At 43.3% G+C, this 17,807-nt stretch overlaps 1 protein-coding gene and 1 long non-coding RNA gene across 6 annotated transcripts in view; one reads left to right on the top strand and one right to left on the bottom strand.

Moving 5' to 3' along the window:
- Nucleotides 1-17,807, bottom strand: part of LOC118250745 (uncharacterized) — a 59,993-nt gene that overhangs the window by 21,183 nt on the left and 21,003 nt on the right. The gene's annotated exons all lie outside the window — the stretch shown is intronic.
- The window catches only part of BMP2K (BMP2 inducible kinase), a 90,857-nt gene continuing 85,374 nt past the window's right edge, over nt 12,325-17,807 (top strand). The window contains exons 1-3 of one of the 5 annotated variants that reach the window (XM_050710551.1): nt 12,358-12,699; nt 12,900-12,955; nt 15,280-15,359. In XM_050710551.1, coding sequence (XP_050566508.1) covers nt 12,676-12,699; nt 12,900-12,955; nt 15,280-15,359 — 160 coding nt within the window. In that variant the 5' untranslated portion in view covers nt 12,358-12,675. Of the gene's footprint in view, nt 12,700-12,899; nt 12,956-15,279; nt 15,360-17,807 lie in introns of all 5 variants that reach the window. The other 4 variants (XM_050710555.1, XM_050710550.1, XM_050710552.1 and 1 more) reach the window with 4 other exon arrangements.

Genomic DNA, 17,807 nt, shown 5'->3' with positions numbered 1-17,807 from the left:
TACAAATCCTAGAGAAACAAGAACTTTCACAAATGTTTGCTTAGGCATTATTACAGCCCTAAATTAGTCTGTCACTGTATTCAGAAGAGCATTGCACCAGGAGATGACTGACGTGATGCCTGAGCCTTGAGGTGACTTGGGCCCCAGAGCAGGGTGACTGTCAGTGCTGATGAGCTGTTGTGGCATGCTGTTCCTTCCAGTGCTCCAGCTCCTGATTGTGCTGTAACTTATCTCTGGTAGAGGCACAGATAGACTACACTTAACGCAAGGTAGAGATTGCCCTGAAGGACTTACATAAGTGGGGAGTAAATGACTTGTACTTCAAAGTAACAATGCTTCAGGGACAGAGTTAAAGGAGCCTGGAGAGGCTATTGGCAGTTAGTTATGCCTTTGATGTCTCCTTATCTTATCAGAATATGCAGATGTAAGGCATCTTGCCAGGTGGCAAATTATTGGTTGTGTGAAGACATTCAGACTTAATCCTTTAAGGTGATCCAGTCACAGAGGACTTTAATCCTACAGCATTAAAACATAAAATGAAGAGGCAAACCATGAACTGGAGCACTCACACAGAAAATAGCAATGTAAGTAAATGAGACTAAGGCCTGGGCTGGGAGACATGTAGTGTGGTACTGTCCAGGATGATTTAAGTGCTCCCACCTTCTGAGGTTTAAGTTGTTCTCTTCACTCAGGTGGCTGCTCCTTGTAAACAAGATCCTGATCCACCTGCCTTCTGTTACTACAGAGGAACCAGCTCTGTGCCTGTCAGCCAGCAAAGAGCATGGGTTGTAGTATGCTGGGCTTCAGCAAACCACTTTCTACTTTTCAGTACAGGGAGGTGTGCTGTGTGCAGACTCTGTGAGGCACTTGCAATTGTTTGCTTGTTCCAACCCTTCACCCCTGTAGAAGTGAGGTGGTTAACAGGGGACAGTAACTGCTGGAAGGCTTTGCTCTTTTTTCCCCAATGTCATTTGCTTAGCAGCTGAACCAAGTTGGTTCTAGCTACCTTGATGGCTTTGTGGTGTTGCCACCCTTAATATCTCACAGGATGCATCTGTGCCACCCTGAGGACGGCTGTGTGAGATGTAAAGCTCCTTGGAGCAGCAGCACTTTGTGTATGGGTTGTGGTGCTCTGCTATGAGCATCTGCTCAGGTTGTGATGGTTTCTTTCCATGACAACAGGGAGAGAGCACTTGGTACACCATAGGTCTCCTGGTATCTGTTACCTTAAATTCTCTGCTGTGCTTCTGATAGGCAGGTGCCACCATGCAGACACTAGGCACTGGTACAGAGTGTGCTTGGGTGCACTGGGCATTTGCATAGTACATTTGCAAGGCTGAACCTCTGTACAGCAGTTTGCAGAGGTAAAGCAGCCTGCCTAGCGCTAATGGCCTGCCCAGAGAGCCTGGGAATCCTGTGCCAAGGGTGGTGGGAAGTGACAGGGATCACTGACTGTTGCTGTCATCTGCATTAGGGTCTTCTTGGAGAAGCCATTTTTTGTCTGTTTCTATTCTATTTGTCATAGGCTCTGGATGTGCAGGAACTTCATCTAAGCTCAGGGGGCACTGGTTTTTTTAGTAATGAAATAGCGCTTTTCCAAAGAAAGTGGTTTCATTGTGTTTGTTAAAGGACTGTTGTTCTTTCTATATATTATTAACATTCTAATGGCAAACTAGCACTGTAATATCAACAGCAGTTTAAGAGTGTTAATCAACCAAAAAAGCAGATGCGTTACCTCTTATGTATTTAAATGATTTTTTTAGTAGTGGAATCTTTTTCTTGTGGTCAAAGAAAATTAAAAAAAAAAAGAAAATTAACATTTTTTTTAAAAAAATAACATTTAAAAGAAAATTAACATTTTGTTGAAATCCATTTTACAGAACTTATGTGCTCAGACTTATATTGTTAAATAAATGATTACAAAGCACTGATATTTTTTCCCCCCTTCAAAAGGGAAAAGCCCACAAAAAGATGCCTCATCTAGGCCAAGTCATCCCCCAGGAAGAAACATTGCATCAGTGTGAAGCCCCCTTCTGGGCAGGTGACTCTGAGTCTAGGACAAGAGTTGTGTGCTTTCTGCAGCAACAGCTTGGCCAGCTGTCACAGCCATAGCTAAGATTAAGTTATACAGGGCTTTGCAGCCTGAGATGGCGAGGTGCTATCACTTGCCCTCAGATATTCCACTTGAACAAGACAGGAGGATTGAGCAGAGCACTTGTGGAAAGAATATCCCAGCTATGTTCTTGTGAATCTGCTTCATTTTGCAAGTGTCCCTCTAAAGATAGCCCAAGTGAGTCTTGAAACAACTGTCGGACTCCTTCTGGGCATACGGTGCTCTCCTTCGTTGCCTCACTGTTTGATAACCTGAACAGACCAGCAATTATCAGCTCTCCTGGGCACTGTGTTCTTGGCTGACCGCTATGCCTGAGCATAATGCCCAACCAAGGTTATATGGGGAGCTCGGGGCAGAGGGAAGGGCTTGGTACCTGCTACACTGAAGTACAGAACCCCTGCCTTTGATTTTGGGGATTATCACTCCTGTCATCTCCAGCCATCAGAAGGCTTAAATTGTTTACTCTTCTCCCTTGCAAGGGAAGGCTCTTGCAATTAAAACAGCTGGAGTGGTGAGCTTAGTCCAGGCTGAATTAGTGGCATGGCACTCAAATGGTTAAGTCTTGTTTTTCTATCTGCATGGAAAAAGGACTGTTCCTCTAAAGCTGTTTTGCTGTGCAGTGGGCTGCTGTCCTTCCTGACTCTCTGTATCCGGCAGTAACTTCCTCCCTTTTGATAAAGTGAAGTTTATCTACAGAATTCTTCATAAAGGGAAGGAACAGGCCAGAGGGACAGTCATGAGATCTGCTGTTGTGAGCTAGCCTCACACAACTAGAAGTTGAGCTTGCCATCCCTCCTCAGGGCCCAGAAGAACAAAGAGAGGTTTCCTCTAAAGGGGAAAACTTATGTCTGGGTCAGCAAGCTCTGAATTCTCACACAACATGGTCATGGAAAGAAGTTGAAAGAAGCACATAAAATGCTGTGCATTTTGTCTGCTTTCTTTGACTTGATTTGAATAATGATGTGGAGGTGGGGTAAATAAATCAAGAACTTTGGGGCTTACGTTCAGTTTGTTACTTTGGATTCTGTAACATGCTTTATAGTCCTTGAAATGTGCTTCTTTAATCATGCATTCAAACATAAACTATATGTATGTGTATTGTGCACTTAGCTGCCAGTCCTACTGTTTGGCCAGGAGTTGTAGGCCAGGGTTCATGATGATAGAGCAAACTTGCCTTTTAACTACACTCTGCAAGACTCCCCTGTGTCTCTGGCTACTTGGAGGCATTTCCTTACTACGGTAAGCGAACATAGGTTACTAATTAGAGAAGGGGGGAAAAAAATTGTACCTTCATTACCAAATGTTATATGACAAAATTAGGATAATTTGGAAAATGGGTTTCAGACCTGACTCTGGTGGCACAGGCTCTGTGCCCTCAGGATTCTGCGTCTGCCTTTGACAGAAATGTGGAACCAATAGCTGATTCTGCGTGTAGGTCTTACCTTCAAATATACTAAGAAACAACTTTCCCTGGTGATGTTCCATGCAATTGCATTTTTTTCCCCAATGCATTTGATCTTGCTGCTCTTAGAGGGCCTGAGCTGTAGTCCTGTCAACTAAAACTACAAATGGGAGCTGATGGTTGAGTTCAGTCCTTAAAGTACTAGATGACAAGACTGGTTCATGGGAGAGATTTTGAAACTACCTTCTTGACATAACAGTGAAGCTAATGAGCATCTTTTGGGATGGGTTTCATATGGCACAGATGTCTTAAAGAGCAGGGCTTCAGGATAAGTAACTCAAAATGTCACTTTGGCTCTGTTACTGGACAACAGGGTTCTCTTTGCAGCCCTAAAACATCTGGTGTCCCTTTATACCAGTCTGCTTCTGCTGCTTCTTCCCTGTGAAGACTGTACTTCTTGAGATTGGTGTTTCTTCTGCTGTGATTGAGTATTAATGTCCTTCTAAAGAAATAAGTTGTCTTTAAAAATGTAAATTGTTGGAAAGAATATAGAAATCAAACAGTGGCACTCTTCTATTACTTTTCTGCGATGCATTCAACAGAGAAAATGAGAGGCTTTGTTCTGATGGTACTGTTCTCCTAGTCATCTCCTGAGACTGGCTTTGTGACGTTTGGTGTTGCACAGTGGATGATTGCTGTTTGTTGCGTCAGGTGCTATACAAGGCAAAAAGTTATTCGGTAATAGCTCTGAGGTTCATGTAGCTATGCTCCAATGGTATTAAACTTCTGTGTGTCCAGTGCTGTGTGACAAGCTGAGAGCACTTCAGTGGGGACTATGAAAGGGCATCTCGCTCTTCACTGCTCCTAATATTAACAGAAGTGCAGGATCTTTGTCTTGGAGACATCAGTCAATTTTGGGTTGACCTTTCAAGCTACACTTAATAAAGTATGTTTCCTCTACTTGACGTATTGGTATGGACTGGGGTTAGCTCAGTGTCAATTTGAAGTGGGAAAGAAGCCAATGGGCAGCTTGTACTTATTTTCCTGTGGATAAGCTGGATTCAGGGGTTATTGAAGAGGGAGGAGGAGGAGGTAAGAAATAAAAACAGCTCTAACCAGCTGGAACTAGATCTCTCCTTGCTGGACAGTTACAATTTGTCCAACAGAAACAATGCTTAAGTGTTTGCCTTGCAAGTAAACATGACCAGAACAAAGCCTCAGCTGTATGTCTGTGTGCTTGTGAACCTCCTTGTACTCTCTTCAGTGACTGTCCATGTGCTGGTCAGTGTGTGGCTTGTATCTTGAATCAAAGACAAAAGGAAAAGGATGGGCAGGCAGTGACAGGCAAACATAACCCTTCCATACACTGGGAAATGTGTAGTTTGTCTACGTTGGGCCTGTGGTACGCTTCTGGTACATTTGAATGATTTCTGTATGTAATACAGTTTCAGAGGAAAAGAGGAGCTGGCAAATAAATTCAGATTAACCATGACCTGCTGCTGTTACCCTGTGGGGCCCTACAAACAAATTAGCTATCCCAGTGAGGCTTATGAGCATGGGTAATTTGTTCCCTAACATGGTCATTATGACTGCATGGTGAGAGTGGGTGTGATGAGAAGCCTGGTGATACTCATGTACCTTTCTTGGATGTGCACTGCAAGCACAGTTTGGCTGCTGACTGTATCACCTAGCACGCCGGGGAGTTATTCATCCTGTGGCATGACTTGTATGAAATTTCTGTTCAGCTTTGTGCAAGAGAGCAGCTTATCTTCAGCTTGCGAGGCTCAGAGCTGGGGTTGCTGGTAGAAAATCCACTCTTCTGCCTCACACCTCTCTGCTCTCAACACAGCTACTTTGCTCTGATTGTGCAAGATGACAACAGTGAAGTTGATGCTTTATTTTTCAGTGTCCTTTTCAACTGTGGAGTCTCAACTGTAGCACTGCAACTCATTAGTCACTGCTTGTAGTGATGGGAGAGAAGAAAGGGGAATGTGTCCCATAGTGAAGGAGTGAATTGGAAACAAAACAGTGAAGCTCTGGTAAAATGACACAGAATGGTTATAAGTCTGACAGTTTGGTTAAAAGTATTTTTCTTGTGTCACTTTGTCCAGGTTCAATGATGTGGCTGGGGAAGAGGTCCTGTGTGCCTAGGAGCCTCTGGGAAACTGACATGAGTGAGGGAAACAGTTGTCAGGGAGTGGTGAAGAGTGGAATGGCAAGCAGGAATGCTGGAATGAGCGCAAGTATTGGGATTGATGGTGATAACAGACCCAGTTTAGTTTGCTCGCAAGCAGTGAAGGAATTTTCATTCAGAAAAAGAGTGGTTACTGCACTGGAGAATAACATGTAAATGAAATGCTTTCCCCACAGGTGCAGGAACAGGCTGTGTGATTAAGTCCCTGCAAATGGAGCACTAAAAATCTTCACTCAATTTCTGGCAGCTTTTCAAGACCCTTGAGGAAGCTAAAGCACTATGTTGTCTAGCTATGTATTAGCCATGCTATTCTTTTAGAGGCTTGTGCTGCTGAGAAAAGGTCTGTTACCACAGGGATCTCCTCCTTAGCTGCCACCTTTCAGTTTCTGTTTTGACAATGAAAGGCTATGCTAAATGGCAGCACAAACTGATCCTTGGCTCACAGTACTTGGCAAAGCAACTCTGGAACTGATTAGCCTTTAACTTCTCTTATCTGCTTAACAGCGCAGCTCTATGAACTAAGAGATCGCACTGGTGCCTGCAGGCTGGGGAAGGAGACACCATACTCAGTGGCTCCTACTGAGTCCATGTGCAGAAGGCTTCCTTTGCAGAGGTATAAGGAAAGCACTTGACCTGATGAAGGCTGAAGAATGAGTGGCTTATGTTCTGATGCACTCGGGACTCGACTTGCTGATACCTGAAGGCAAGCGGAGTTTTTGAAGCCCTGCATGATGAAACAAAAGCCTGGGGGCATTTAAATAGACAAGGATGTGCTCTAGTGGGCTATAAAAGGTTCCCAGAACAAATAAGCGTAATGTATCTTGTATGCACTTGTGAGGCGTGTAAATGTTCATATGTTACATTTCAGAAGATGTAGCCACATTGCTTACAGAGCCTATGACCAGTCTTTTATCTGTCCGACACAGGGCCCTTCAGTTTAACTCACTAATTTCCCCTCAGGTCAGACCCATCTTTTAAAGTGCTTGCATCCCTTTTCCAGCCTATGCATGCAAATCTGGATTTGTGTGTGTTCAGAGTTTTGCTTGGTAGGTTGTTGTGGAAAAAGCAAAAAGCTTTTGAACACTCCCAAATCAAAAGAGGTTATTGTGTCAGAAAGGAGAACCAGGGCATTGCCAGGCTCCTGTCATTGAGGGGAGCAAGAGGAGGACAGAGGAGGAGGGGGACAGTGAAAGCACAATGGCACTTCATGGCAAGCCCTGGTGTGGAGCAAGACTGTCTCCTGGCAACCTTGCAATCAGCGGATGAAGCAAAAGGAGCCTGAACGAGGTGCCAGGGTCCGTTTTGAGTGTTTCAGAGAACTCTTGCTATTCACTTACTGCAGACCTGCCCAGGTTATTAATAATGCTTCCTTGTGATGTAATCCTTGCTCATACAGAAGCGCTGACAACAAGTGTATGTAGGGCACAGATCTGCCCGCAAAGAGTTGAGCAGTGCTTTTATTTGGCCCTGTTCTGGGCCTGTTCCTCGGCCATGATGTTTTGTTGCCAAGCATTTGGTTGCCATGCCAACTTTTCAGCATTAAATCATAATCTAAGCACAGCAGGAGACCAAAAGCCTTTTCAGGTCTAGCTGTTGTTCTCTCCCTGTCGGTCATATAACTGGTTATGTGAGTGGAATTGGCTGGATGCTTTGATGGCTTGTCATCAACAGCCCAGATGAAAACTTACCAGCGGGGAAATGACAGTTCACTTTGGAAATGGGTGCAGAAGTTAATCAGAGTTATGCCTGGAAGATTTCTGGCTTCCCAGCTCTGCCACCTGTCTGAAAACAAACCCTGTGTCATTCAGCTTGCAGCGCTTCACTGACACGAGCTGCTCTAGAGTGCCAAGGGAGCATTATTGCTGAAAGGCTGCTCCAGTGCTGGTGAGCTGAGTAAGGCTTCCATTTTCCAGGTTCACATACATGCCTAACATGCTTAGATTCTCTCACGGTGAGCTGGCTTATGCACTCTTAGAGACATGCTTCATATCCCCAGGATCCAGGACTTAGAACAGGCAATATGTGGTTGATGTGTACTAGATCCATTAAAAGGTTGAAATATGCTGATTGCACAGTTTGTGTGCATTGTTTCCACAACGGGTAAAGAAAGCTGTTTTGTAATGCTGAAATGGCTCCAAGTGAAGAATCTGCTTTGGGACAAAAGGATCGGAAGGATGTTTTATGGGTAGAGATTGTGCGCACTTAGCCAGGCAGGATTTCATGTTTGTCCTATTGTCTGAGGACAACCGACTATATATCTTACTGTAGCTGAGCTTGTAAGAGCAGTCTGCTTAACAAATGAGGGATAAATGAGTGAATAGAATCGGATGACTTGTGTTGAAAGGGCAAGTAGTTGGTCAAAAGTAAGGCTGTTAGTTTTTTTTTCTTTTTGAGGGAAGAGGTGGGACATAAGTTATTGCCCTCAGTTTTTAGAATTTTAGTATCAGGAAGCATTTTGTTCTCAATGAAATGGAGTAGTTGCTACTCTGAAACTATCAGATGCATCAAAGCATAGGGCAAAGAGACTTTTGGATGGGATCTGTCAGGAGAAACAACTTGGCCCTGTCTAACACTTAGGATTTCCATTTGAGGTGTAGGGTCTCAATGGGGAAACACTCAGTCTCTCTCTAATCTCACCCTTAATTTTTTTGCTGTTTCAAAAGTGAAGGGAAAGCTTGGGTTTGTCTCCCTCTGCTATTACAACATTTGCATGAAGAGCATCCCAATATTAAAGCTATATTAGGTTTTTAATTTCACTGTACAAATTCCTGCTACTCGAATATAAGTTGAACTGTTTTTGAAGTGTGGGGTGAAAGCAGAGTAGCTCTTCCCTCTCAGTTATTTTCATGTATTTCAGTAATGACCAACAGCTGTCCTTCTCCATGTCTGTCTACTCTGCATTTTACCCGATTTTCTACTTATATTAGCTTGAAATTGTATTCTGAACCAAAGACAGTGGAGGGTCATGCCTGTACAAACTAAAGAGCAACAGCTCTCTTGCCCTTCAAGAAACTTGCTTCTTGGTTGCAAGGGAGATGAGCTGTTGGGTAGCTGATGGAGCCTGCTAGTGCTGTTGAACCAAACAGACCAAGCTGATGCTCTGTCTGTCCAAGCCTAATCATGACTGAGGGAGAACTGTATCTTAGAGGCCAGGGGTCCTAAGTTGTTTTTTGTGTTTAGTGAGGTTCTTCCCACAGTCAGCCCAGTCAATGATATTGGTTTCCAGCTACAAACTATGTGCTGTAGGCCTGAGCTTCCATAACACCTTATGCTGTCATTTCAACCTGCTCAAAAGGGGGGTATAATGTTGCTGGGGTCTTTTGTCTTCCCTTTATGCAAATGCTTTCCACTGGCATGATCTGGTCATGATGCAAAGCAACATAATCTCTTCCTTGTGCTGTGGGGAATAAAGGCTTTTTCTTTGCTCGATGTTCTTAAGTGTTATCTCAGATACAGGTGGAGAATGAGAACAGGACAGATGACTATGCAGGACAGCAGGGTTAAGTGAGTGCATGCAGGACATTAGCACTCTGATCCACTTAGATTTTTGTGTCTTTGCACGGATGTAAATGACTATACAAAGAATAAAACCCATTTTTATTCATCTCCCAGGAGAGAAACCTATTAAATACAGATAGCCATGGGAACCTGGAATTTAAGGTCAAATGCAAACTGGGAACTGTTGGACCTGGTATGATCTCTCAGGCCCATTCTCTTGGTCATTGTCAACATGTTAAAATATATGTAACTTGCTTTCCCTCTCAAATTCTCTTCAAAAATATGCTACCAACTGCTGCACTGAAATACTAAAAGTCTACCACAGGCATTGAGTGAAGGGGAGCTTAACACTGTATCTGTCCTGAAGGCCACTTTTGACGTTAAATATTTCTACACAAAAGGGCTCCACTTGGCCATAATGAGGAAATAATCAAGAGCAATCTAAAATGCACAATCGTCCAGGAGGGATGTCATTTGCATACAGTGGAAGCGCTTAAAAACAAATACTGTGACAGTTAACAGGAGCTCTTGCTCCTGTTTGTTGTACTGGCTGTTATACCAACACAGAACAAAGACATTGCTTAGTGTGGCCAAACACTGTTTTTTGAAGCTAAAAATACCTATTCAAAGTTCCCAAGATGTTCCCACTTAAAAACACATGTTCTCAAAGAAAGTACTAATTATGTGGTGGATGTTAACTGTAAAGGCTCATGTTGGGAAGCTCTGATTTCATGCTCTCCAGATAAGTATAGTTCAGTAGTTTGGATATAGCTTGTTCCTTTTAAAAAGTCTGGTGAAGCATAAGGAGCAAGAGGATTTGCTGATTTGATCGTAATTGTAAGTGAAAGCTTGCATACTAGTTCTACATATATTTTTATCTCCCTCTGTGCTTTCATCTATGATGTAAAAAGGGTCTCAAGCGAAATCGTTTTTCACTATGTATTCCATCAGTACTTCCATACTCTCAATACTGACATACTTGAAAAATACTGAGTTAAAGTATTGGATGTAAGTCAGTGGAATAAGTATGTTGGTTTTGTTACATGACTTAAGGGGCTCTTGCACTTCAAATGGTTTAAGTGATAATTGCAAGTACTTGCATATCATTGTATAGTCCTCGAGCGCTCAGTGCTTTTCTCAGACTAACCTTCTGCACTCATACACTCAAAGGAAAATTCTAGTTACTGCTAGAAAGAAACAAGCTTAAAAAGGCTTAAAAAAAAATGTGGCAGCTGCTTTCCTTAAGGGCTCAGGAATCTGAAGGCTACTAGAGGAGAAACTTACTTTTATTAACATTGCTTGCACTGATGTGCCTTTAATCATTGCTTTATGTTAGACTGATATTGGCAGTATATGAATGTGAACCACTGGCAGAGACTAGTCAGCTTTGCCAGGGCTTTTGACATACAGTCCGGCCTTGGAGATGGCTGACTCCTCAGGACAAGGTTCCTACTTGACTTGGTAGTTATTTTTCAGTTGTTGTGCAACATGGTGTGGTGCTGAAAATACAGTGAGAAATAAGAGGAAATACCTTTACCATGGCATGGAACAACCACTGTCTGGATGGAAGCACATATATTGGAGATGAAATATCGCAGTTTATCAGCACCTTTTGCTTCCACGGAGTCTGGGAGATTGTCTGTGCAGCCCCTAAAGCGAGATAGTAGTCTGGGTTACTCAATTGATTTGCTTCAGGGAAATGTTAATAGGCAATGTGCTAGGCAAATAAATGGTAACCAAGTCTGATTTTGTTGAGCTCCCAGCCTAAGGCAGAGCAAGGGAAATAATAATTTACTCAGTTTCATGACTGGTCAGAGGTGCAGCTGGCAGTGTGGACATAGCCCAACTTGCGAAGGAGTGTCTTGTCCTCCTAGTCCTCACTCCTTTGAGTAAGGATTCTCATGAGATTAAACAGAAATGTTGCAATGAAGAGGTATAGATAGTAGAGGGAGGTGTGGGGATTTTCTTGTTGTATGAAATGTTACCAAGCAAAAAAAAAAAAGGCAGAGGAGAAAAGAAAGTGAGGAGATTGCCTTGATGCAGCAGCTCTGTTACTCTGTTTGGCAGAGATGTTGGCATCCTTACAGAAGCGTAAGGAGGATCAAAGAGGCAGTCTTGCAGATGAGAGAAGCTCTTGCCAAATCCTAGTTCTTTATAGCCCTTGCTTTAGGGATCTCTGACAGCAGTGTTACAGCTCTCTGCTTATCAGGTGGTAAGTTAAAGGGAAACTTGTCTTGCAGGCTTCACACTGTAAATGCAAGTGATTTCTTTGCCTCTGCAGTGTTGTCTACCTTAAAGTTAACACACCTTTATACACCTATTTATAGGGACAACCTAATGTTTTTTCTGAAGGATTAGCGTTCCCAGATTAGGAAACCTCAGGAGGAACAATATCACAAGGAAGAAGCAACAGCTGGCAGAACTACTCTGTGGGACTGGGAGATTGGAATGGTTGGTCATAGGTAATCCATCACTAAAGCTAGCTTCAAAAGAAACTGGCAAATTTTGTGGGGACAGAAAGATAGAACTGCCACGGGATTTTGCTAGAATTTCTCATGATCCTTGGCATGTAAATCAAAGCATGAGCAGAAATGCTATGTTACTAAGGAATCATGGTTAGTGTGGATGTCACTGTCTTGCTGGGCAGAAGAGGTGACTGCAGGTGGTTAGACACCCATCTTCAAGGGGGTGGTAAGGCCTTGATCAAAAAGGACCTAGAAGCTGGCAGGAGTGCTACATCTTGGATCACTTAGAGTTGGTCCATTACCACTTGAAGTGAGAGGGCTTCTGCTGCAGTGCCATCTGATGTTATGGAATAGTTGAGCCAGATGGAGATGGGATGACTGTTTTGTCAGACAACATGGCTGAAAAAGGACAGTCTCTAGCTGCGTACAAAGTGCTTGCTGTACATAAGGCTTCAGGAACCTTCTCAGAAAGCAGCTGTTGAAAATGCACACCCATTTTGTTTATATGTGCTTCCCCCTGCCTTTGCAGCAGCTGTCTCTAAGGCTGTTATCAGGCACCAAACACAGCCTGACCACAGAGTGTTGAGGAAGGGCAACTTCCAGAGCAGGAACAGAAACACTGAAAACCACCAACTGATAATAAATGCAACTCACTTAGGAAAGAGGAAGCTATCCTTGAGCAAGGTTCTGCACTCTGGCTCTTGCTACCAAAGCACAAGTCTGTTTTCCAGCCCTTGTGAAAAGCTGTGTGGCATTTGAGCAGATCACAATTTGAGTGGCAGTCAGAAAGCAGCAAATATGCCTGATAGTGTTGCTGATCTGCTGTCTAGCTGAGCAACTTGGTGTAGAATAAGTTGCATCCTTATTTTGTAAACTAATGCCAGTGGACATGTAATGTTTCAACAGTCAGGCACAATGGTTTGCTCCAGCCTGAAATGGAAGCAGTGAATTGCAAAACTGAGCAGGTTGCTAACAAGGATATGGGATATGTAACCTGTTAGACATGCAGGAGTTTGCGTGTGAGCTGGTAGGTGGTGATGTGGTTAAATCCTGAGGGAAGGAGAGAGGGAGCAGTGGAAAAAGGGACTGACTGGAGCATGTGAAGTAACCTAAAACTAATATCCCTTCCCTTGAGCCAGTGGGAGGGGGAGGTTGGACTCTCCATGGATAGGGGGGTATGGGACTGGTAACAAGATGCTAAAACAATTTCACCTTTATCCCTTCTAGAAAAAAGGAGGAACTGAAGTTGCTTGCCATCCTACGTGTCAGCTCCAGACCACAAGGTAAGTCTCAAAGGGATCTCTCAAGTTCATCCTGCTTCTTTTCCAGAGCAAGATTAACTCCACCTGTTAGTCTAACCTGTTCTAAAGCCTCCCTGTGCTGGAAACATGGCTATCTCCCCAGGCACTTCATTTGATACTTAATTATCCTTGCAGCTACAAAATTTGTCTGTGATGTTTAACCTACATTTCATTTGCTGTAATTTAGGTACACCCTGATCTGCCCTGATTAAAGGGAACCTGGGTGCACAGGCTCTCTTCTCCTTGCCCTTTTTGTAACTAAAGGGCCAGGTCCTGACTCTGTTCTATTTTCTGGGCTAAACTACACCTTCCACTCAGTCCATACTCAAAGACAATATGGTTTCAAGATGTGTGATTCATTTGTCCACACCTTGAAAGGTGTGATAGGTTAACTGGACACAGCACTCCTGGGGATATGGAGTAGAAGGGAAAGGTTATTTCACACCCCTTGCAACTTCCTCTCTTATTAAATACAGCCCTACTTGATGTCTCAGAACACAAAACAGTTGACTCATGTCCAGCCTGAGATATACTCTAACCCCTGGAGCACTTCTTGCAAAATAGTGGAATGACTGGTCCCCCTTATTTGAGCACAATGTAGTACCTTTTCCTTGCCAGTACCTAGCTGAGCTCCTGTGTTTTCACGTCATACTTGATTTTAATCCTGTGTCTGTGGTACATGCAGGCCTCTTGGCCTACTGTCAGGTTTAAGAGGCATGATCTCCATTTTTGTTCCATGAAAGAAATATAATCTGGATTTCCTGTACAAGTACTCAACAGTACTGGGAGTAGGGTAAGACCCCCTTCTGGCAACTTGTTAAGTATGCTTTTCCATCTGGACAGGGGATTAATAACTATGTTTTTCTATTAATTCTTGCACTTTGATTAAATTATTTTCACCTAATCTGTTTCTTTTGCTTGTTGAGAACGGGAGACAACCAGGTCCCAGGCAGGAAGGGAATACTGCCCTGTCCTTGTCTGTACCCTCCCTATGGAGTTCCTAGGACATAACTGATACCAGCTGCTGCTTTCCAGACAGCGCTGTGTTGATGGACTCTCATATGCCTGCAGACCTTGACCTGTCAGGGTTTTCCTGAGGTGCAAAAGCAGGAAAATGGTTTTGTGTTTTTTTGTTCTTGTTTGTTTTGTTTTTTACCTCTCCATATCCCTGCTAAAGCTGACAAAAAATTGGGAAGACTAGGAAACAGTGCTTCCTGGGCCACAGGGCACGTACCCCTGACAAGTAATAGGAAATGGTGTTGCACAATACAAGTGTGAGCTCTTATTTTAAGGAGGGTCTGTTAAAATGCAGAGCGTCAGGCTGGCCTGTTCTTCCTCCTCCAGAGATGTGAGTTTGTACAGATGTTGTGGCACTTCTTCCCGGACTGTGGTGTTAGTATTCGTTCTCCAAGGCGCAGAACAAAAAAACATTGTGTGGCTGGCTGAACTAAACGAGAAGACGTCATTTTGCTCCCAGCAGCTGGATCAGAGACCAGTTTCTTTTCATGGTTGCTGAGTAATAGGCTTAGCATTTCACAGAATCCTGGGAGTTTCTCTTAACCAGTGTCTCAGGCTTCTCTAGAAATGACTCTGTTGTTCACATCAGTCTGTCAATGAGAGACCTTATGGGACTGGTGAGGTGGAGCGCTGTGCCAGTCCCCTTTGTCAGTGGAGTGGCTCTGGGTTTGAGAACAGGGGAAATATTCCTTCATTATGAAATCCTAGTGTCTTCTACCAATAGCATATCACAGGGTTGTATTGCTGGGGCCAGAGCTTGTCTGAGAGTGGCTGTGCTCGGAAGGAATTGGGTTTTACCGTCCTCCACACCCCTAGAGTAGGGAGGAGCAATTTCAAGCTTGTTTTGTTTTGTGTAGCAGGAGTGATGGTCACATGTGAATCTACAAACTGGCCAGTATGAGGCTTATGGCTGGGAAGTACCTCCTCTTTGGAGCTTCCCAAGGCTTCAGGCATGGCTGTGTAGGGTTGGGTAGGGGAAATTTGTAACTATTAACCTGTGGTGAGGGGCATGCTCCTTAGCTCCGTGTTCACCTGCTGCTCTTGGTGTAAGGGCTGTGTGTTGGGCTGGGTTTCTCTTCTCCACCTTCCCTTGGTGCGGATGCAGAGACCACGGTATAAAACTGACCTGTAGTCACTAGCCAGGTCTGCCATGTGTTTGTGTGACAGGCAGATCCAGTCTGCATGGGGCCCCCTCCAGGTCCGGTAGAGTTAGAAAGTGGTCATATACTAACTCCCTAAAAGAGAAGTGTTTTTTATTAAAAATAAAATAAAATATAGCTCTCTTGTAGGTATTGTACATCCTTCAGGAACACCTTCTTGTACGCCTTCTCAGAATCAGTGCATGGCTGCCCAGATGACCTTCCCCTTGGTATGTTTATCAAGTTTAAGGAATTTAAATTAATACCAGAACTTTGCTTTTGCATGCAACATGGTACTATGAACTCCTGTTCAGCTGAACACTGCACGGTACGTTGGCTCTTGTGCTGGTGAAGGTGAGGCAAATGTGCGATGCAAGCAGTGCGAAATGTGTATGTGCATTCAAGAGTCACACAACTAAGAACTGACTGAGGGAGATGATTTTGGCTTCCCCCTAACATGCAGACTTAGGCAGAAAGCTTTGCTCAGTAGCTCTGGTGCTGAGGAAGCAGCATGTATTTTCTCTTCACCTTCCTTCTTGTATCAGAACTGTATTTTTATCTAGTCAAAAGAAATTGGAATTAGTCTTAAAGCAGATAAGGTGGATATACCACAGCCTTCTGCACCTCACTCAGGTCTTGTTCCGTTTGTTTTCACTCATTTCCAGTTCGAGTAAGGCTGTGGTTGTCCTTAAACCTCATCAGAGCTGGAGTTCTTGCTGCAAAATTACTTTATGGTCTTCTGAAGCACAGAACCTGGAATCAAAAAAAAATATTTCCACAGAAACATATGTTACTTCCAATCTTGTAAGGAAATGTATTGCTCTACTTCTGTTTTATGTTTTCTTTCTGATGCTTCTGGATTTTTCCACCTGTAAGGTTTATCATATTTTGATAGTTTTCTGCATGCACGGAAGGCAAAGCAGGAGGGGAGGCTACTGGATGCTTTACTTGTGCAAGGGTAAAGGTATTCACCTCCTAGAGAATGGTTCTTTTATTGGAAGACAAGCAGGTGTGGGTTACTTTGAGTGGTAATTGTCTTCTCTTTTTGATGGCGGTAGATCTCATGCAGCTTTCATTGCGATTTTTGGAGGATCTTGTGCTTTTCAGAGGAAAAAACCCTCTAGTCAGTGCAGAAATGAGAAGCTACTGAGAAGGTGTGGCAGTTTGGTGTTACTTGCTGTAAACCACAAGTATTATGTGAGCTGTTCCTTGTTTGAAACTGTAGCTCTGGAAATCATATAATTAAGGGAGTTTTCTAGGGAATTTTAAATATGGCTCTCTGACAATGGTAAAGACAAGCTAAAAGTGAATCCTGGAAGCATAAACTGCAGAAAGCTAAGAAATTACTCCTTGGGGGAAGAAAGAAAAAACACTTATGGCTTGGAAGTTGGGATACCCCTAGCTTAAATTACTTGGATATGTGGCTACTTCTAAAAGCATGCTCAAGTCATTGATGTGAGGATGTGGGTGTCTCAGATTGGAAGGAGGAGGGAAATACAGGATAACGGTAAGTCCTCTGATACGAACCACTGTTTGCCCTTGGATCAGTCCAGCAGTGTGCAGTCCAGCTGAGAAAGTGCACTGTCCTTTTGGTGAAATGAAGGTTTGCATATGTTAGAGTGGTCAGAGACAAATCTTTTCGCTGAGAGTCATTTCTAGTAGGTACCCGTGAGTCTATGGAATTGAGCTTTTTTTAAGCAGAGATATCAAACTAGTTCTAAAGTGGCTGATGACATCAAGGCTCTTCATGTACGGTAAATGATTTATTGGTTTTGAAAGACAAGAGGTAGCTGTTTCCATAACCATTGCTTATGAAGTCACTTATCTATAGTGAATTAAACCATCTGTTGGTTGTAACATTTCTGCCCTCCCACAGCCATCAATGCAGAAAATGCTCTCTGTCCCTCAGGATCATTTGAGCATCCTAAATTACTTGGCTGAGGCTGGGCTCTGAGCTGAGTTATTAATCTGTGACAGTGCTGCCCTCCCCCCCACAGTTGCTTCCAGCTGTCCCTTGTAGAGAAGCATTTCCATGCCTTCTCCAAGCTGATGGGCAGCTGGGGCAGCTGAAAAGTGTCTGTCAAAACAGGCCTAAGACCTCCATCATGTTGGTTTTCTTGTTCAGAGTGGGAGTTCTGCCCTATATTTTATTGAACGGTCTCAAAAAGCTTATTTTTAGTCAGGCACGTTCTCAAAGTATTTTTAAATGCAGTTCTAGTCCTAAAAGACAGTTTAAAAAAAAATGAAAATCAAAGCAGTTCCCTTTGTGTCTCCCTGAAGCAAACCCCAGCAGCTGACAAGCAGGAAGTTTTCTTTTGTTTTTCTAACTGCCAACATTGAAATATGGAAGCTGAAATTTGAGCTAGTTTCTTGGGCACATCCTGTAGAGAGAACCTTTCTGAAAAATAATTAGCATTTCTCACAGGTGAGATGATGATGGAATCAAGTTCTGCATGCTGTGAATAGCCATACTGCATACCTTTCCTTGACAATGTGAGATAAAAAGTCTCATTCCTGTTATTACATTTCCTCTTCTACTCTGAGAGCAGTGGGAGAATTTCTTTTTGATTAGTCAGTGGTTCTGGCTGCTTGCAGAAAAGAAACATGAAAGAAAAAAAACACAGATAACTACTTACTCTGACTCACTTTTCATGGTGAAGCTTGCACTCAAAATTGTT

The sequence above is a fragment of the Cygnus atratus genome, chromosome 4, assembly GCF_013377495.2.
Source record: "Cygnus atratus isolate AKBS03 ecotype Queensland, Australia chromosome 4, CAtr_DNAZoo_HiC_assembly, whole genome shotgun sequence".
Lineage (NCBI taxonomy): Eukaryota > Metazoa > Chordata > Aves > Anseriformes > Anatidae > Cygnus > Cygnus atratus.
Note: the sequence above shows the minus strand (reverse complement) of the source record. Positions and strands in the feature narration are given on the sequence as shown.